Raw genomic sequence first — 18,827 nt, 5'->3', positions numbered from 1 at the left:
GGGTTTGTCCTAAACTACTAGTTGCCTTCCCTGACGTCTGACCTTATACATAATGACAGGCTTATAGCAGAGGAGGACGCACACTCCTTCACTAAAACATACACCCCTGGTCATTCCTCCGCCAGCCACAAAATCTGAAAGTTCAAAAAGTGAGCATCAAATCACAACAAACTAGAAATGTTGGTTTTCTACAAAGCAACTACTGAGCGTAAATGGTTGAGTTTCAGCGCATGCCCTCGGCTCTAACTTTAATTTCAACATTTCTATTTAACCACCATTGTCAGCGGGCTATTCAATACCATACATTTATAGAAGAGGCACACAACTCCATAGATATATATAAAGACTATATATCTATGCACAACTGCCCCAGAAACCGGAAGCAGGAAATTCCGTCACTAAGTGGGAAATTCAAATTTTGGCAACAAGCAGTCCTAGTTATTTTAGTTTTACGAAGCATATGTCTCCCGTAGCTAACGCTTGTCGCGGAAGTTTAAGATAATATTAAGGTAAGTTACAGTGTCGTTGTGTGATAGTTTACCATGCAATTCATTAATTACATCTTAAAGATATTTACCAGCACGTTAGCTGGCTAGCTAGCAACAAGCTACTGTAGCCATTCATGACAGGATGGGCGATTTTTCTTTTACCGAATCAATGGCATGTAATTATCTACGACCATCGATCAAACTTAGATTGACAATTAAAAACGTATTGATTCAGCAAACGATAGTTTGCAAGTAGATTAAACGGTATCTTATGTTTATAGACTCAGGTCGACGGAGAGATGCCCACCATAGAGAATGCAGCGGAGCTCCTCAAGTACTATGAGGTGTACGAGACTATCGGCTCAGGTAACATACCTAGGCTACGTATGAATGTGTGTGTGTTAGTCTGTTAGTGTTAGTCTGTGTGTGAATAATGTAGACATGGAAAACACGTATGGGCACAGAGGTGTGTGTTTGTATTTGATTTGTGTTCTGTCCAACGGTCTTTCCTAGGAGGCTTTGCTAAAGTCAAACTGGGCCGTCACATTTTGACGGGGGAAAAAGTGGCCATCAAGATCATGGACAAAAAAGACTTGGGGGTGAGTCTTCTTGGTGATCCTGATGATGAGGACGATTTTGGACTGCTCTTAATGTCATTGGTTTGATTAATAATTGTGATGTGCTCTCCTCCCCCTCAGGAGGACCTCCCTCGTGTCAAGGTGGAGATAGAGGCCATGAAGAACCTCAGTCACCAGCACGTCTGCCGTCTCTTCCACGTCATTGAGACTTCCACCAGGATCTACATGGTGCTCGAGGTGAGACACACCCAAACACACTTGTGTGTAATAGTGAGGAGGGGGGATCCCTCACTGAATTCTTCCTCCCAAGGTTGCTTCCATTTTCTCTCAAATTAATTTTTCTGGGAGTTTTTCCCTTGTCTTCATTGAGGGTTTAGGTTGGTTGAGGGGCAGTTCTATGGGCATATGTGAAGCCCTCTGTGACATTGCTTGTTAAAAGGGCTATACAAATACATTTGATTTGATCAATATGTTAAATAATCTTTCAAAAAGCGTTTCCAAAACTTTCAAAATAGGCTCTCCATCCAGTGTTTCCCTCCCGTCCCCCCTTCTCATCCCTGTCTCCACTCCCCCCCATCCCCCTTCTCATCCCTGTCTCCACTCTTTCATCTCATCCCTTACAGTACTGTCCTGGCGGGGAGCTGTTTGACTACATCATCGCTAAGGACCGCTTGTCAGAGGACGAGACCAGAGTATTCTTCAGGCAGATTGTCTCAGCGCTGGCCTACGTCCACAGCCAGGGCTATGCACACAGGGACCTCAAACCGGTCTGTGTAGGATGTATGACAGTTTCAGTTTGAGGACAGTGGTAAAAGGGTGGTATTCTGACACGGTTCTCTTCCTGATTTTCAGGAGAACCTGCTGATAGATGAGAACCACAACCTGAAACTCATAGACTTTGGACTCTGTGCCAAACCCAAGGTATGTTGTGTGTTTGGGTGTTTCAGTTTGATTGTTATGAAATCATAACAGTTCATTGTCTGGTTCCCTTCAGTGGGTCTCGCGTACTGAATGAGCTGTGTGTGTGCTAGGGAGGCCTGGGCTACGAGCTGATGACGTGCTGTGGGAGTCCAGCCTACGCTGCCCCAGAGCTCATCCAGGGGAAGGCCTACATCGGCTCAGAGGTAAGGCCCCGCTTGTGTGTGTGTGTGTGTGTGTGATACTGTGTATTTAGTCCATGTCTGTTCTGTGCAGGCTGATGTGTGGAGTATGGGGGTCCTGCTGTTCGCTCTGCTGTGTGGCTACCTACCTTTTGATGATGACAACTGTATGGTCCTCTACAGGAAAATCACTGTAAGTCTGTGGGTTTTTATTCCACCCATCCACCACATGTATGTGTTGTTGTATGTAGGTGTGTGTACTCCTGACTTCCCCTGTGGTTCTTGCAGAGAGGTAAATTTGACAACCCTCATTGGCTGTCTCCAGGCAGCCTTCAGTTACTCAATCAGATGATGCAGGTACACTCCTCATCTTCATCCCACCTTTCTGTTTGCCCCCCCTCTCCTCCTCTCTACATGAATATCTCCCCCTCTCCATCTTGTTCTTATCTAGCAGTCCCCATTCTTCTAGTAGTTGGTTTCTAATGGTAAAGCTTTCTCTGCTCTTCCTGGGCTGATGCTGCTGGAGGTTTCTAACGTGCTGCTGCGGTGTCTGTCCACTAGGTGGAGCCCAGGAGGCGTGTGACAGTGCATGCGCTGCTGGATCATCCCTGGATGGTGGCTGGCTATGGCAGTCCTGTAGAGTGGCACAGCAAGCTGCCGGTACACATTAACACACACACACTCATGCATATGAACATCATAGCGCATGCACGTGTGTAAGCCACCATGAATGAGTGCTCTGGGTTTGTCTCGGACCAGCTGGGGCACATAGATGAGGACTGCATCACTGAGATGGCTGTCAACATGAAGAGATCCAGACAGAGTACCACCAAGCTGGTCAAAGAGGTGTGTGTGTGTGTGTGTGTCGTCTTGGTCTGTTTGTCTGGCTACACGTTATCTTCTTGTGGAAAAATCCCCAAAGTTCTAGATGAGCTACTGTTGTTTACTGATGTTGTTGTGGTGGGGGTAGTGGGCATATGACCAGACCACAGCCACCTACCTGCTGCTGCAGTCTAAGAAACAGAGAGGCAAGCCCATCCGCCTGCGGCCCCCACCCCCTCTGTCTGAGGTCACTTCCTGCTCCCCCCTGCACCAAGGCCTGCAGGTAGGCGCACACACGGGCACACGCACCTCCTGCCTGAATGGTACGCTGGCTAGATCTCTCTGGCTCTCTTTTTTTCTCACTGTCTATCCATTTCTCTCTTCCTAATGTCCCTTTTATCCTATCTGTTTTCTTCCTGATCTCTCTCCCTCTCTCTCTCCACCTCTCTCTCCCCCTCTCTCTCCCCCTCTCTCTCCCTCTCTCTCCCCCTCTCTCTCCCCCTCTCTCTCCCCCTCCCTCCAGTCTCAGAATATTCTCCACTTCAGTGAGGATGATGACCAGGGCTCCGTGGACTTCATTGACACCTACTATGACGATGACTGTCCATGGATGGCACTCACACCCCAGGGGGTCAGAAGTCGAGACACCGACAATACGGACATGGTCAGCATGGCTTGATTAGATGACGATGTAAAAACATCTCTGGTGTATGTGTGCATGATTGAATGCGTCATGAACAACTGGATAATGAATTCCCATCCAAGCTTGTAGCGTACGTGTGTTTGTGCCCTCACAGAGAGCTGTCTCTCCTGCCGGGGACAGGAGGCGGGGTCATGGACGGACCCCGGAGAAAGCTCAAATCACGCCGCATCGCCGGCGCGAACAGACCAATGAAAACAAAGAGAACGTTGCTGTGGTTACCAATAAGGATGCAGACATTTTTGCACAGCCTGCCCCTCGGACACCAGCGACCAATAAGAAGATTGCGCGGCCCAATAAGAATATCTTGAACACGCCCACTTCCAATAACAACAATATTGGAGCGAAGACCACAGTAGACACACCCAAAGGTATGAACACACGTACACACAGGCCTGTCTAGTTGTATATGGATGTTTTCCGTTGAGTATTTAAAGTACTCTCCACCTGTTCCATTATAGATTAGTCCACTGCCCTCTCCAGCCAACACACACACTAATTTTCCAGCACTTTTCTAATCAGAAGTGACATATCCACACGCCACACATTTGCAAGTAAATAGTATTCTGTCATAAACTGTATTGGCCTGGGTGTGATCTCTCCCAAAGCCACTCATATTTCTCTGATTCAGCCGTCATTACACCACTTTGGGTGCGTGTGTGTGCATGTCTAATTGACATTGTCAAACCAATGGAGTTTTCCTATTAACAGTTCTAGCATTAATCTCGAGGTATTACAATGACTTAAGAACAGATGCTAATAGTACTATTAGCTCTATTGGTAAATATGTGTCTGTGTAATAAGGCTGAACATGAAAGTCGAAACAGCCTTGTGCTTGTCAGGTAATTCTTTTGTCTTCCTAACATTCCCTCTGTAGAACATGGTTCACTACTATGGTCTCTCTCTAACACAGCTATACAGGCAGGCGCCGCTTGACAGCCTTGTCCACACACACACACACACAGACTCCCTAGGCGTGTGCTGTGACAGGTGTAGCTGTCTCTTTCCCTGCACGCCGTCCCGTGTGGTGTGTAATGACATGTGTTTTCTGCATTAAACCGTGTGTGTGTGTGTGTGTTTCAGGAGGGGGCAATGCTAAGGACCAGTCCAGGAAGAGAGGAGAAGAGCCCAAGGAGCCAGGAGACCTGGAAATACTGGCCTTCAGCCCTGAACGGAGGTGAGGGGGGGGGGGGGGAGAGCGTAATGGATGACAAAGAAAGAGTTACAATTGTGACCCCAGTTGGTGTACGTTGGTCAGGCAAGTCAAAGGTCAACGTGTCCCGCCGTAGGTCCCGGTCCCTGGACATGGCAGCGTCCCAGGGGGACAGCGGTCAGAAGAGACGGGGAGGGAGGGTGTTCGGCAGCCTGGAGAGAGGCCTGGACAAGGTCATCACCATGCTCACACCCAGCAAGAGACGCGCGCTCCGCGACGGCCCGCGCAAGATCAAGGTACACATGCACGGCAATATTTAGATGCTACAAGATAACTCAAAGATTCGATTCGATGACATAAACACAAACCAAAATGTGAGTCTCAGACGCAGGGCCTGAACCTTGGTCTCTCCACCAGGCCCAGTACAACGTGACACTGACCAGCCAAACCAACCCTGACCAGGTGCTCCACAACATCCTCACCATCCTGCCTGAAAAACACGTCGACTTCACCCAGAAAGGGTGAGAGAGACACACACATTTGCTCACAGATAGATCTATGTTCACTCACCCACACACACTCGCTCAACAGACACACACACACTCGCTCTTGGATTCAAAGCTGTCGTTTCTGGAATGTTCTCCCTAACATCTCTTGGATGTTGAGCAATGCCGACTGAACGTCTCGCCCCAGGTACACTCTGAAGTGCCGCACCCAGGGAGACTTTGGGAAGGTTACCATGGCGTTTGAGCTGGAGGTGTGTCTGCTGCAGCGTCCTGAGGTGGTGGGCGTGAGACGCCAGAGGCTGAAGGGAGACGCCTGGGTCTACAAGCACCTGGTGGAGGACATCCTGTCCAGCATCTGACCTGAGCCCGGCTCTGTCTGCTCTTGTGTCTTACTCGAATGCATGGATGTGTACATCAGTGTTCTCTAGACAAACCTACATATCTAATAGAACCCCCCTCCCCTCCCGACGCTTCACATGACTAACATTGTAAAGAAAGTAGGACTCGTTTAATGTCTTTTTATGTTTTTAAAAATTGTACATAAGTGATATTTTCCTATCATGTATGTTACCGTGCTGTGGATGTACAGTGTTTCTATGTCTGTTGTAGTTTCTCTTTTTTATTGATAATGTGTTGTACATTTAGGAAAATTAATAATTCAGTGTCCACTGAGCTATGTATAGGTTTCATGAACTGACAGTTTCATGCAAGTCCAAATGAAATAAAATTTAAATGTCTTTTCATTATATTTACTTGATTCTTTTGGTCCACACAAATGTTTAATGATCCTGTGATCATTGTTATGGTAGAAAGGCTATTACAAAGTGATGGTTATAATGTGAACTGGCTAGTTAGCACATCACGCTAATTGGCTCTGTGTGAGATCTATCTAATGACTGTAGCTAATAGCATAAATGCTAATGAAATTTAGCTACAATAGTGAGCCTGGTGGGAGTGGGCAGGTGTGTGTGTGAGAGTCAGATTCTCCTTGGTTCCCTAGTGGGGGGGGGGGGGGGGGGGGGTAATGGGTGGGTGAGACAATAATATGAGCTTAACCTTAATGATGGAGAGAGAGAAAGATGGGGGGTCGATAAAGGGGAGGGGGTTAAATGGTAATTTAGGAGGAGGGTAGGTAAACTGCTGTGTGCGTGTGGGAATGTGTATGTTTGAGGGTGGGGCAGGGGGCAGCAGCAGGAACAGACGCCACCTGTCACCTGCCTCGTTTGGGAAAGAAAAATTCTCCTCCTTCCATCCTGACTCTGACTCTCACACTTTCTCTCTTCCCCCACCACTGGTTTAAATATGTGAGGAGATGTGGGTATTTGTACAAGGTGAAGATATAAACAGCCTGTCATCGGGCTAGCAGATCCACACTGCATCACTAGCAACCCCCTTTAGTGTCAAGGAAGTAGACTGACAGGTAGTAGGGGTTAATAGGAAGGAGCTCAATGTTGCTGTGATTGAAGTGGTCAAGTGTTTACTCCAAACCAGCAGGGGGTAGCACTGTCTCTGCCCACAGCTCAATACAGTTTTTTTTAAACTCAGAGCAAGAGGCTTGTACTCTACCCCACCCCTACATCCATAAGAGGATTAATAAACTAAACTGAAGAACAGAGAACATTTCCAGTGGACTCTAAACCAATGCAAAATACTCAGCTTCTCTGCCACAGAGAATCAGCGTTGCTGCAGCCAACAGTGAGTCCCATGAACTTGTTTGTGACTCATGCAAGTTCCTGTGAACCTTATTGCTCCAGGTGATTGTCTGTCATGGGTGAAATCCAAACTTGGTGGACGTTCAGCTTCTCTGTTCACCATAGTTGCAGGGGAGGCCATTTAAAGGCAAGGAAGTAAATTGGTGCATGAGCTTGTGTATATGATGTGTTGGTGTGTGTCCAGGCGTGTGTCCAGTGGTGTTACCAGGGGTGAGGCCGTGAGGAAGATGAGGCGTTTTCTGGTGGTCTGGTTGGTTCTCCTCTACATCTGTGAGTTGAGAGCAATAGATGAGTTTGCGCACCATAATAACTTTTGTGTTTAGTCGTACTTAGCTGTCACTAGTGTCAATATAAACATGTGTCATGTTTGTGTTAATATTAAATGTGTTTGTCACCATGAGTGTCTGTGTGTATGCCTCTCAGGGCTTCACAAAGCACAGAGACCTGAAGTTGATGGAATTGCTTGTGACCAAGTAAGACCCTTCCTTTAACCCTAACCAACACTAAAATGGTGGTTATTTGTGGGGCAGAAACCTGACAAACTTCCTGTTTGCCCCTCGTTGACCCCCAGGTCCCCTTTGTGAGTCAGCAAACCGCCTCCCTCCTGCTCTCCCCTGTGTCTCTCTACAGTTGGGTGGTCTCCACCATGGTCAGACTCCTCCTCTCTGCCCCAGCCCTACTCCTCAGCTCTCTTTACTACTCTCTGCTCCTTCTCCTGGCTGCTCCTTGGGCCAGTGCCACTTTTTGTCTGCTTGGGGTACTATCTTGCCTGCAGGTGGCTCTCTACCTGCTTCACCTAGGCTTGGTTGTGGCAACAGTGACCATACTGGCTCTGACTCTGCATAAAATGGATCCCATTTCCAACTCCGGAGGGGAAGTCAGTCACCAGGATAAACTGGAGGACCAGAGGGAGAAGCGACACAAATTGGGGTTGGGAGCCATGTTGTCTTAGAAGGCTGCATATCAAGAGTAATGTTATAGTTTAAAAATAAATGTTTCCTGTTGATTTAACAACTTTGGTTAATCGCATTTCATTCTATTCTGTTATGTACTTCTCTCATACTACAAACTATGATTAGATTACTAACTTTTCAGTTTGAATTTCATTTCTTGGAGACCTTAGCGTGTGAGTAATAACAGTAAAGGGTTGATGGTTCACTCCTTGATTTGGAGTGGGTTTGTACTTGACCAGACTCAAAGTTCTATCCACAAACAAATATATTTTTACATTTCCTCATTAAAAGATTTTTGGTCAATCATTTTTTACTGGACTTCTGTTCACCCATGTCACAACTTTAGAAATCAATTGTCATCATCTGGACAGCATTGTTTATATCTTAACAGTAAAAACTGTTACTGACTACATTATTTCTTCAAGAACTCATTTGTAAAAGGCCGTCTGTCTATTCATTGAACAGAATGGACGTGAGTGCTGGTGTTAGAAACAAGCCCAAGTTGTGAGCGCAGCAGAGCTGCTAACGCTGTCACATTAGTCATTGACTGGAAACACGAATGTTGATTAAACTGGTTGTTACTGGATGTCCCTCTAACCTAAATGAGGGAAAAACTGTCCTGGAGAACAAAGCCTGCTTCTGACACACACACACACACACACACACACTCCGTCTCTGGATCCCAATTATCTTTGGATTTTTCTTGTTTTTCTGTCTATGACTACAGATGCTATCATTAGAGATGTCTGTCATGTAAGGATGAAGGTAGGGGGAGAAGGAGCGATAGTAGTTTGTGTTTTGTTATGACTTAACAGACATACATTTGCATACATACTGATTGTCAAATGTTGAGTGTCTTTTCTCAAATGAAAAGGTCTACACAATGATGTGCATTGCTGAATAACATTTCAAAGCTTCCCTCCCTCACTGGGGCATCCAACTTGGTCACCAGTGTCTATTTAGAGCAGTGGAACCATGACACGTTTCTAGTTTGAGGATAACTACAAATTGTATGAAAGGAAGATCTTTTCATGTGTAAAGACAGAGCAGTAAATGGTGTGTGCGTGTGTGTCTGTGTGTAATGGAGGGAGAATGAAGGCGAATCATAGAGATTTATTACATCGTCTTGGCATCCTAATTAGCATAAAGACCGGACCAGCCCACTCAAGCAGAGAATTAAAAAACTTAATTGTGCTGTCATCCTTCCTCTATCCCTCTCTCCCTCTGCGTTGAAGCATATGAGTTCATGTTGTTTAATTGTTGAGGACAAGCAGAAATGTTTAATGTCTTCAGGTCTTGGAGAGAAAGAGAGAGAGAGGGAGAAAGAGATGCAGGGACGAGGGGTAGAATGAAATGGGATGTAGAGGTATTTCTGTTGTTGAGAGAAGTCAAAGGGGTGAGGAGGAGTGAAGGAATGAACAAGGAGTTGATGTTTAGGAGAGGACAGAGGGAGAAGGAAGAGTAGAAGGATGAGACTTCATGTTGTGGTGGAACTTGGTAGTTGTGTTTGTATGTGTGCTGTCATGTCTTCCAGTGCTGCAGCAGACGAGGTTAAGAGTTTAGGCCTCCTTACACTGCTCCTCTCTCAGAACTGACAGATCACACAGACATTCCTGCAGACAGACACACAAGTCCCAGCACAGTCACACAGACATTTCCTGGGCCTGAATATGCATAAACACAAACTTCCCTACTCTCAATCATCGCTACCTATCCTCTTCTTTTCTTTTCTTAATTGTTTTTCTTACTTTTCCCTTTCTTCCATTATTCACTCTCTCTTTATTCCCCCTCTCACTTTTTGTCTCTGTCTACCTCTCTCTCTCTCTCTCTCTCTCTCTCTCTCTCTGTATCTCTTTCTCCCTCCACCCCTCTTTCTTTCTCACTCCATCCCTCCTCTAATTGGCCTCTGCTAGGTTAGCTCAGACAGCCCCATTCATCATAAGCTGATCCGGGGAGACAAACCCTCTGGGAGAGGAGGAGAAACGGAGCGAGGGAGAGACTGAGCGAGGGAGAGAAGGAGTCGAACAGGAGGGCAAGAGGCCCCGCCGCCTGTCAGCTCACTCTCCTTCTCTTTTTTCCTCCCTCTCTCTTTTTCTTCTGGGCTCATGGATGTCAGTTTTACCAAAGTGGGATGGAAGAGGGAGGGAGCAAGTGAAGGAGGGAGGAGGGAGGGAGAGAGGAGAGGAAATGTAGACACATTAGTTAGGCTATTAGTTCAACAAGCTGCTTCTATGGCTGTCAGTAGTGTAACACAGACACACACACACACTCACACTATGCTGACGTTTGACATTTGTTACATGTAGTACGCCTGAGAGGGAGAGAATCTGAGTGACGGACTGAGAGAAAAAGGGAAGAACGCTGTGGAACCACACGTCTCCTCATGTGCTTCCAGGGGCTGTAATGAGTGTAACGCAGCATATAAACTCTCTGCACATGTCTCTCATCATTACTGCTGTACACTGTCACTGAGCAGAGCTTCTCTGGAACGGTGTGTGTGTGTGTGTTTCAATGAAAGGATGTGAGTCCGACAGAGAGTGTATGAATGGGAGTGTAGTGAAAGACTGTGTGTATGAGGGTGCGCGTGGTAAAGGGCACTGGGAAGCATGTTAATACAGTCTATAAGGACCAAAGGTCACATATGAAAAGGTCACAACATCTCTTCATTCACTCCTTTCTTCATCTCTCATCTCTTTCTCCAAGGATCCCAGTAGTTTAACCTTCTTTGATGCCTCAATAACCACCACCACACTGCTGCTCTTTCCTCCTTACTTCACCAAACTAATTACTGTGTACACTGTTCTTCTGCTCCCTTGATTTTCTCTCTCTCTCGTTCTCTCCCTCTGTTCTTCATACTCTCTTCTCGCCTTCCCACCCTCAAATAATCTTTTGCTCTCCCATCACTTTCTCTACCCTCTTCTCCTCTCCTTCATCTCTCTTCCTCCTCCTCCTCCTCTTCTTCACTAATCAGCTGGCCCAATTACCCAGCATCCCCAGCAGCTCTCTCCCTACCAGGGCTCTGGAGGGCCAAAAAGCTCCAGTGCTGAATGACGTTAATTTGTGTGGCTTTTTGCCCTCCATAACTACCTCTGTTGTCTGTCGCTGCCCAGACCTCGCAGGAGGAGGAGAGGTAAAGAAGGAGCGGTAGAGGAGGAGGTAGCGGAGGGATAGTCAGTTGTGTGTGGTAAATGACGGAATGAGGAGTGTAGAGGGAGGGTAGAAGGCAAGGGGGTGTCAAACAGAACTCTTGTGTTCACTGAGTAACTTTTGACACTTGACCCCTGAGCCTTGTGGATGAAGTCAGGAGGGTGAGGAATGTTCTAGAACAGTCTGGATACTCCCCTTCGCCGTATTGAATACCTGAGTCTTTCACTGACAAGCCTACACTAGGGACTTAAGCCAGCTTGGAAAGCACAAATATTATAGCATACACATATACACACACTTACTCACACACACGCACACACACACACACACACAGCCCTGCCATGCGGTCCTGGGTGGCCCTGGGCACACACCCAAGTCATGGCCGGGGCAGTCTGTGTCTCAAGCTTGGTGCTGGCTGTTTTCCGTGTGTATGGCATGTCGTATCCTTGTCGGTGCTTGTGTTCCATTATCACCCTCCCCCGTTTCTGCTCCCTCCTGGACTGGGCCTCCAGCCAAGAGCGCTGTGCTGGGACACTCCATTCAGCCAGGTCAGGGGGGAGGAGGGGGGAAGAGGAGGGGGAGGGGCAGTGATGCTCCATTCACCCAAGCTTGGGGGGGAGGCGGGTGATGTCCCCTCCAGGCCACCAGATGAGAATATTCACCCATGAGGGCGATAGTGATCTGGGGCTGGGCTGAAACCTGTGTTTGCTCTCTCTGGAGGGTCTGGATATGTTGCCCTGGATATGGAGGGTATGTGGCTGCTGACTGTGAACAACATTATAGAGCCTTACATACTAGAGCCCTAAATACTAGAGCCCTACATACTAGAGCCCTACATACTAGAGCCCTACATACTAGAGCCCTACATACTAGAGCCCTACATACGACATTATAGAGGCCTACTAGAAACCAACATAATACATTGGAGTGCCTTACATACAAGAGACCCTCAGTCAACTCTGGAGTTATTAGTACCCCTGGCTGATGAAGATGAATAAAAATGTCCCTGTACTTACTGTAAGTTGCTCTGGATAAGAGCGTCTGCTAAATGACTAAATGTAAAAAAAGGTTTTAAAAAATCATCTAATTGTGTGTGCCACAATTATTGGCACCCTTAGAAATTCTTATGAACGGAACATAACTGAAGTATTTTTCCATTAATATTAGACTTTATAGTGTTTAGGAGCTTACAAACAGTAATCCATGACTTCCTGTTTTACAGGCATATATAGATGAGGTGAGACAGGTAAAAATATTCCCTTATTCATACATCAACATATATCCTAAACATATCCTAATCAATACTGGACACAAACTCAAATAAGAATGCTCTCCTGCATTACATGTAGAGGTGCCAATAATTGTGACACCCATGGTTTATTAAAATATGTATATTTATTGATGACAAAAAAATTATTCTAAAAATAAATTTACTTTAATTGAAGGTTGAATTGTTCTCATATTTTTCAATGTGACATTAAGCTGAATTACTAAAAGGTGATACACTTTATTAACACACATTTGCCAGGGATTCCAATAATTCCGGAGGTAACTGTGTGTAGACCAAAATTTACATTTACATTTAGCAGACACTCTTATCCAGAGCGACTTACAGTAAGTACAGGGACATTCCCCCCAAAGCAAGTAGGGTGAAGTGCCTTGCCCAAGGACTCAACATCATTTGGCACGGCTGGGAATTGAATTAAGAACCTTCAGATTACTAGCCCGACTCCCTCACCGCTCACCCATCTGCCTCTATGCTACATCTAGAGCCCTATACACTACAATATCGAGACCTACATACCAGACCCTTACATACATGTTAGAGCCCTACAAACTACATGATAGATCATTACATACTACATTAGACAACCACTTGTGCTACATATGAAAGTGCAAACACACTAAAAACGACATAGAGTACTGCATAAAGTGTGTGTGTGCAGAGGAGTGTGCATGTAGAAGATGCAAGTACGGACACTGAACCTTTGAACTTCAAAAAAATTACTTTTATTCTGAAGAACCAATAAAATTATGGCCAGTATTTACAAATAATGACTTGTTAGCTTCACATTACAAGTACATACATAATAATTCACCAACAACACTCACCCTGGAGGACTGAGGGAACACACACAGAGCATGGAGAGGCATCCAATAAACTGCAATTTCATTTTTCACAGTAATCCCAGAAAAGAAAATTAATTATAATATTAACAGCAATAACATAAGTATAAAAATAACCATATCAAAGTCACTGTTAATTTCCAGTTCTCATAAACAAACTTTTTTGTCACAATTTTGAACAAACAAAAGAAAAAAACGAAAGGGAAATCAAGTGATATGATATCTTTGGCAAATTTGCACTGCAGTAAAATACATTCAAATATTAAGACAACACACAACTCGCACAGAGAAAAACACCAAGTTTGTTTGCAACTACTAGAAAATTTAATAAAAAACATACACATTTTCTTTAAAGAACCATTTATTTCATTTCTCTTGTTGTAAGTCCCACCTTCCTGAAGGTTGAAGGCATTTCTTATTGTCTGTCATTTCTGTAGTTATTTGTCAGTATTTCCTCTTTTGTAGGTTTGTATAATTGAAACAGACCTTTGGTGATTGTTTGAACTGATGTTTTTTTTTTGTATACGATTTCTGGGATTTTCTCTTCGACAAGAAAAAAGTAGTCCAATATTTGAAACCCGATTTATATTTGCATTTGTCTCAGCAGTCTTCTGTTATATAAATTGCTATTAACATGCCAGAGCAGGAGTAGAAACAATAACAACTGTAAGAGGTTGACAGACACAGGAGCTCCAGATTGAACACTAAAGGCCACAGTTAGGTGAAAATTATGTCCTCCACTTTGATTGATTTATTTTGACGAGAAAGTTGGGTAAATCATGTACCCCTCCCCCACCCCCTTCACTGATTAAATCATCTGTTATTGTAATGTCTCCTCTGTATACTGCAGTGGTTACTGTGTTCAGATGACACACAACTGAAATACAGCCACACAAGGCATCAAAGATGGTGTAACCAACAATAATATAGATTTTCTTAGATTTTGGTAACATGGATTTTCATTGGTTTCCTATTTGTAGTGGAAGATTTATTGTAATACAAATCGCTACTGGTGTATTTAAGAGTTTAATTATTCCTGAACATGTATTAATTCGGTAACATGGACAGTCAGTCAGAGACTACAAAACACACAATTCAATTTGACATTTACAGACGTACAGATTCCTGTAGCGCTGTAAAATACTGACAGTGTGGCGGTGATTACTTGAAGTGTTCTAAAAGGCCTGGTTGAATGTAATCAGACCAGTATGAATATGAACTGCTTGGCAAAAAGACTGTGAGCCATCTTGCCATTGAAATGACCTCCCATCATATCTCAAAGCGGTCTGCTATTAAATTTTATTCCTACCTCTGCACAATTTCTGAATTACATTTGAACATAATGTCCGAATGGCAAAATTACTGAGAGAGAAAGGTATAGAGAGAGAAAAAGAGAAAAGGATTAATACATCTGAATGGGAAACCACCAGAAAGACAGGACTTTTTTGAAGGTCACAGGACTGGGATCAATTGAGCAGTGTTTGTATCTCTAATCCAGAGGTTGTGGATCTGAGAGGAGAGGGGGAACCAGGGGAAAGACGACTGTGAGATATGATGAGATTAGGGATGAGGGAGTAGGGAGAGGGAGGGGGGAGGGGGAGAAAAAGCCCAGTAAGGTTTTGATGGCACAGCAGGTCGGTCCTTCCCAGGGGAATGGGGGTGTACTGCTCCACAGAGGACAAAGGGAGGATGTTTGTATGTATGTGTGTGTGTGTGTGTGTGTGGGTGGGTACGCGTGGCCCCTACCCACTGAGCTACAGTACCACCCACAATGACAGCCATTCCTTTTGCTGTGCTCAATGTCACGGCTGTCAATCAGAATTTCTTTCAGCCTATGGGAATCCTTGTTCTCTCCCTATCAACCAATAAGGTTGAAGCCATGGAATGGCAAGCTGTTTGACACATGAATGCATAGGAGGATGGTACTGCCTCTAGGCGGGGACTAATCGTGTTTTAACTACCGTAAGGGACTAATGCAAGGGACTAATGCAAGGGACTAAAGCCAAAACTAAAGAAAACTCTGGCAAGGAATATCTAAATAAGATTGCATATCAAGACATGCACACTTTTTCAAAAGCAATGAAAGTTGAGTTAGGTTTTTAAATTCAGAAATTCACCCAATAGGATCCTTGGCTGTGTTATTTTTGGATGATTGATTTAGCTGTCACACTGACTCCTCCACTCTATGTGTGTAGATACTTTTAAAGTTACAAAGTTTGTTGCTTTCAGTATTTTAGTCAAGAGTCCATGTTTAGATTTCCTGGCTCATTTGTTAGTTAGAGTCCATTGGTCCTTGAAATGATGGTCTTAACCCTTGACCCTGTGGTGGCCCTAGTAGGGGTTTGGTGGGGCTGTGTGAGTGGGGGCCAGTGGGAATACCTTGTTTTTGTGATATGCTGTCAGAGGGCTTTTTTTAATATAAAACTGAAGGCACTGTCCTTGTTTATCTGCTGGTGAGGGTCAGCTCATTTAATGCCTCAAAATTGAGAAAGAGAGAGAGAGAGAGAGAGAGAGGGAGAGAGGGAGAGAGAGAGAGAGGGAGAGAGAGAGAGAGAGAGAGAGAGAGAGAGAGAGGGGGGAGGGAGGGAGGTGAGAAAGGGAGGGAGGTGAGAAAGGGAGTGAGAAAGAGAGAGAGAGGGAGTGAGAAAGAGAGAGATGGATTGAGAGACAAAAAAAAGAGAAAGGGAAAGGAAAGAGAAGGGGAGAGAGAGAGAAATAAGGGCTCCTCTCGGAGAGAGAACCTTGTTAAAAATGTTCTTTTAGAGTTGCACACACACAACTTTTAAGGTCTAAAAATGTTAAAGGATCCATTCTATTACTATATTACAACCCAGAACAACAAACAAAGATTTGTAAAAACTAACAGCTTTGTTAAGTAGTCATAGTAGGCTATATGTTAATATATCTATATGTATTTGTATCTCGCATCAACGTTTTGGTGCCCCCCAACCTGTTAGCCTGAAACTAGAAACCGTAGAAAGAGCCTTCTACAGTCAGCCACACATGGTATCAAACATAATAGACCAAAAAAAAACGGAAACACTCGTAGCTAAAACATCACACAATTTTCTTTTTTTTTCTTTTTATATACTTCGATGCTAAAAATCTAAATTCAAATATTAAATAATTGGGAAATTGGGTATTTGATATCAAGACTTTCTCTTCCTCATAATGGAGAATACTATACAAATTTCAACAGGAAGTAAGACAGGAAGTGGGTATTTAGGCAGGAGGTTTGGAAGAAAAGTTATCCTCTGGGTAGGATCTCCTTACACCAATTCTAATATTAACAGTTTGGAGGGAAATATAGAACTGACCTTAGATCAGAATTTAAGGCCAACCTCCCCCCTCCTTTCTATGTAGTTATGGGTAAGGCCTCGACCCTGGTGTCATGCATTGTCACAGCGCAGAACATAACGGAGAACAAAAAATGTATTTTTTTCTTTTTTGTGTGAAGTGTGAAGGGAGATAATTATCTATCTCTAAACAGTACAAGGAAAAGCACTCGAAAAGGGAGAAATAACGTTTGTGTTTTTGTTTCGTTTTTCTTCAAAATTAAACTCTTGTAGAAGGTGATTGAGTCTCATTGTGCTTTTGTCGTTGGTCAGCCGGTCCACTATGGGTCCATCTTTGGGGAGGTTCGAGAGAGAGAGGGCACCAGAGCTACTTCCTGTTGCTTCATTAGCATTGGCAGTCTATATTCACGCCACATAAACGACACAGAATACCGCAATAATCTTGCATCATACAAAACAAAAATTCATTCGGAAATGTTGAAGTTGAATTTTACATAATTCTACCACTGCTTCAACTCTGCTCGACTATAACAGTGTGACAAGGAGACGCTGTAACAAGCGTGCACTTCATCTTCACCACCATCATTGTCATTGTTACCATCATCTTCCTCTAAACACAGCAAAAGAAAAAAAAATATTGTTTTCAAATATATTACTCTGTCTCTTCTCCTTTTTATAAATAGCTCTTTTAGCACTTCCCTATACAACAACAGTCAGGCCTGGCACATGTTGAGAGCAGAATCTGTCTGTTGACTACTGATACTGACAGTGAGGAGTGTGCTTTACTGAACAGACTGTCTGAAAGTGTGCCCATGCCACCAGGCATGCCGGTGTGTGGTAGGACACAGAGTAACTTGGGCCAGGTGTTCTGTACCACCTAGCCAAACTGTGGTTAGAATGATGAGGCTGGGCACTCCACCAGGATGTCTTCACACAGCGACAATGTCTGGCTGCATCATAAAGCAGGGCAGCCTAATTATTACGTACTTCCATTTGGAATTGGTGTTCTTGCATGCGTTTGACATTCCAGTGATGTCACAATTATGTGATGTCATCACAATGACAGATCGTAGTGGTATGATTGGTTCTCCCCCGAGCGATTCGTATCAGATTGTCTTTACATCCCCAGTTGACTGACTGCATATACAAGACTTCAAAACAGAGGTCAAACATCACAAAATCTCAGGTTGGAGAAGGAAATGGTGGAATGTACATAAAGATTGATAAGGAAGCGCTGGGAGTGATTGTAAAGAGGGATTTGGCCATAAACACAGTAACATACTAAAGAAGGTAGACATCACCCAGTCACAGCACTGTTGTTATTATGAAGGTTTGTAGAACACTAACACACATTGGGTGAACGAGCAACAGTAATGTAATGAGTTGTGGGGAAGTGAACACTAAACATCTGAGCCTTAACAGGGTGCGCTGTTTTGGTGGAGAGTGCCCAGGACCCCATGATTCAACTCCGGCTATGATGGTTCTCAGCCTGTCATAAAGTTGTTCATAAAGATTTGTAACAGCTTCATAGTGAGTCCTAGCTGTTGGACAAGAAGGTGGAATAGCAGGGTAATGGTTTTCCTGCTGTGTGTCTCAGCAAGGCTGGGATTGGTTGGGTTGAGTGTCAATCAAAGAAAAGTCTGAACTTTACTGACAAAAAGCAGATGGTAGTCAGCTCCTCTTCATCATCGTCCTCGTCCTCCTCTTCCTCTTGTCGGTAGGCAGGTTAGTATTGGACAGTGCTGGTGCTATCTCTCCTTCTCTCCTTCCCTCCCTCATCCACCCTTTCTCTCGGGGAGGGGGGGTCAGTGGCGGTCGTAGGCGGAGGCTGTTGCCGTGGTAGCAGGTCCTGCCCCCCGGGACGCGGCACTGTAGTAATATGGCGACCCTGGAGCAACACAGGAAACTCAGATGAACACACACCACGGCCGTGATATATATGAAGACCAGAGATGTGGAGAAGTCATGATAATGAAGGGATGAAATCAAGAGCAGGATAATAGATGAACCATAAAAGGAAAAGAGAGGATCATTACATTACAGAAAAAACACTTCTACAGACAGAAACACTTAAAGACAGAGAGAAACAACACTTCCAGACAGAACAACGGTTACAGACAGAAACACTTAAAAACAGACAGAAACAAAGTCAAACTCACTTAGGAAAGACCTACTCTTCTGACCCTCCCATAGGTGACTCACCTATGTATATCAGTACCAGTGCTCACAGCCTGAGCTGACTACC

General features: G+C 44.5%; 2 protein-coding genes across 3 annotated transcripts in view; one reads left to right on the top strand and one right to left on the bottom strand.

Annotated features, from left to right (window-relative positions):
* Positions 1-412: 412 nt before the first annotated feature.
* On the top strand, positions 413-6,094 carry melk (maternal embryonic leucine zipper kinase). Of its 2 annotated transcripts, none has more exons than XM_067250523.1 (18): positions 413-509; positions 776-854; positions 1,002-1,087; positions 1,187-1,303; positions 1,690-1,833; positions 1,919-1,987; positions 2,098-2,190; positions 2,261-2,359; positions 2,455-2,523; positions 2,728-2,826; positions 2,926-3,012; positions 3,137-3,271; positions 3,512-3,652; positions 3,786-4,059; positions 4,772-4,865; positions 4,978-5,137; positions 5,259-5,362; positions 5,535-6,094. In XM_067250523.1, exons 2-18 carry the CDS (start codon positions 788-790, stop codon positions 5,704-5,706), a joined length of 2,010 nt encoding a protein of 669 aa, XP_067106624.1. In that variant the 5' UTR covers positions 413-509; positions 776-787; the 3' UTR covers positions 5,707-6,094. The 2 variants fall into 2 exon arrangements, with proteins under 2 accessions (XP_067106624.1, XP_067106623.1); XM_067250522.1 differs by having other exon boundaries at positions 440-509; positions 770-854.
* Positions 6,095-18,387: 12,293 nt separating this feature from the next.
* The window catches only part of pax5 (paired box 5), a 24,948-nt gene continuing 24,508 nt past the window's right edge, over positions 18,388-18,827 (bottom strand). The window contains exon 11 of the mRNA XM_067250094.1: positions 18,388-18,470. Within this exon, the coding sequence (XP_067106195.1) occupies positions 18,388-18,470 (83 nt within the window). The remainder of the gene's footprint in view (positions 18,471-18,827) is intronic.

The sequence above is a fragment of the Osmerus mordax genome, chromosome 14, assembly GCF_038355195.1.
Source record: "Osmerus mordax isolate fOsmMor3 chromosome 14, fOsmMor3.pri, whole genome shotgun sequence".
NCBI lineage: Eukaryota > Metazoa > Chordata > Actinopteri > Osmeriformes > Osmeridae > Osmerus > Osmerus mordax.
Note: the sequence above shows the minus strand (reverse complement) of the source record. Positions and strands in the feature narration are given on the sequence as shown.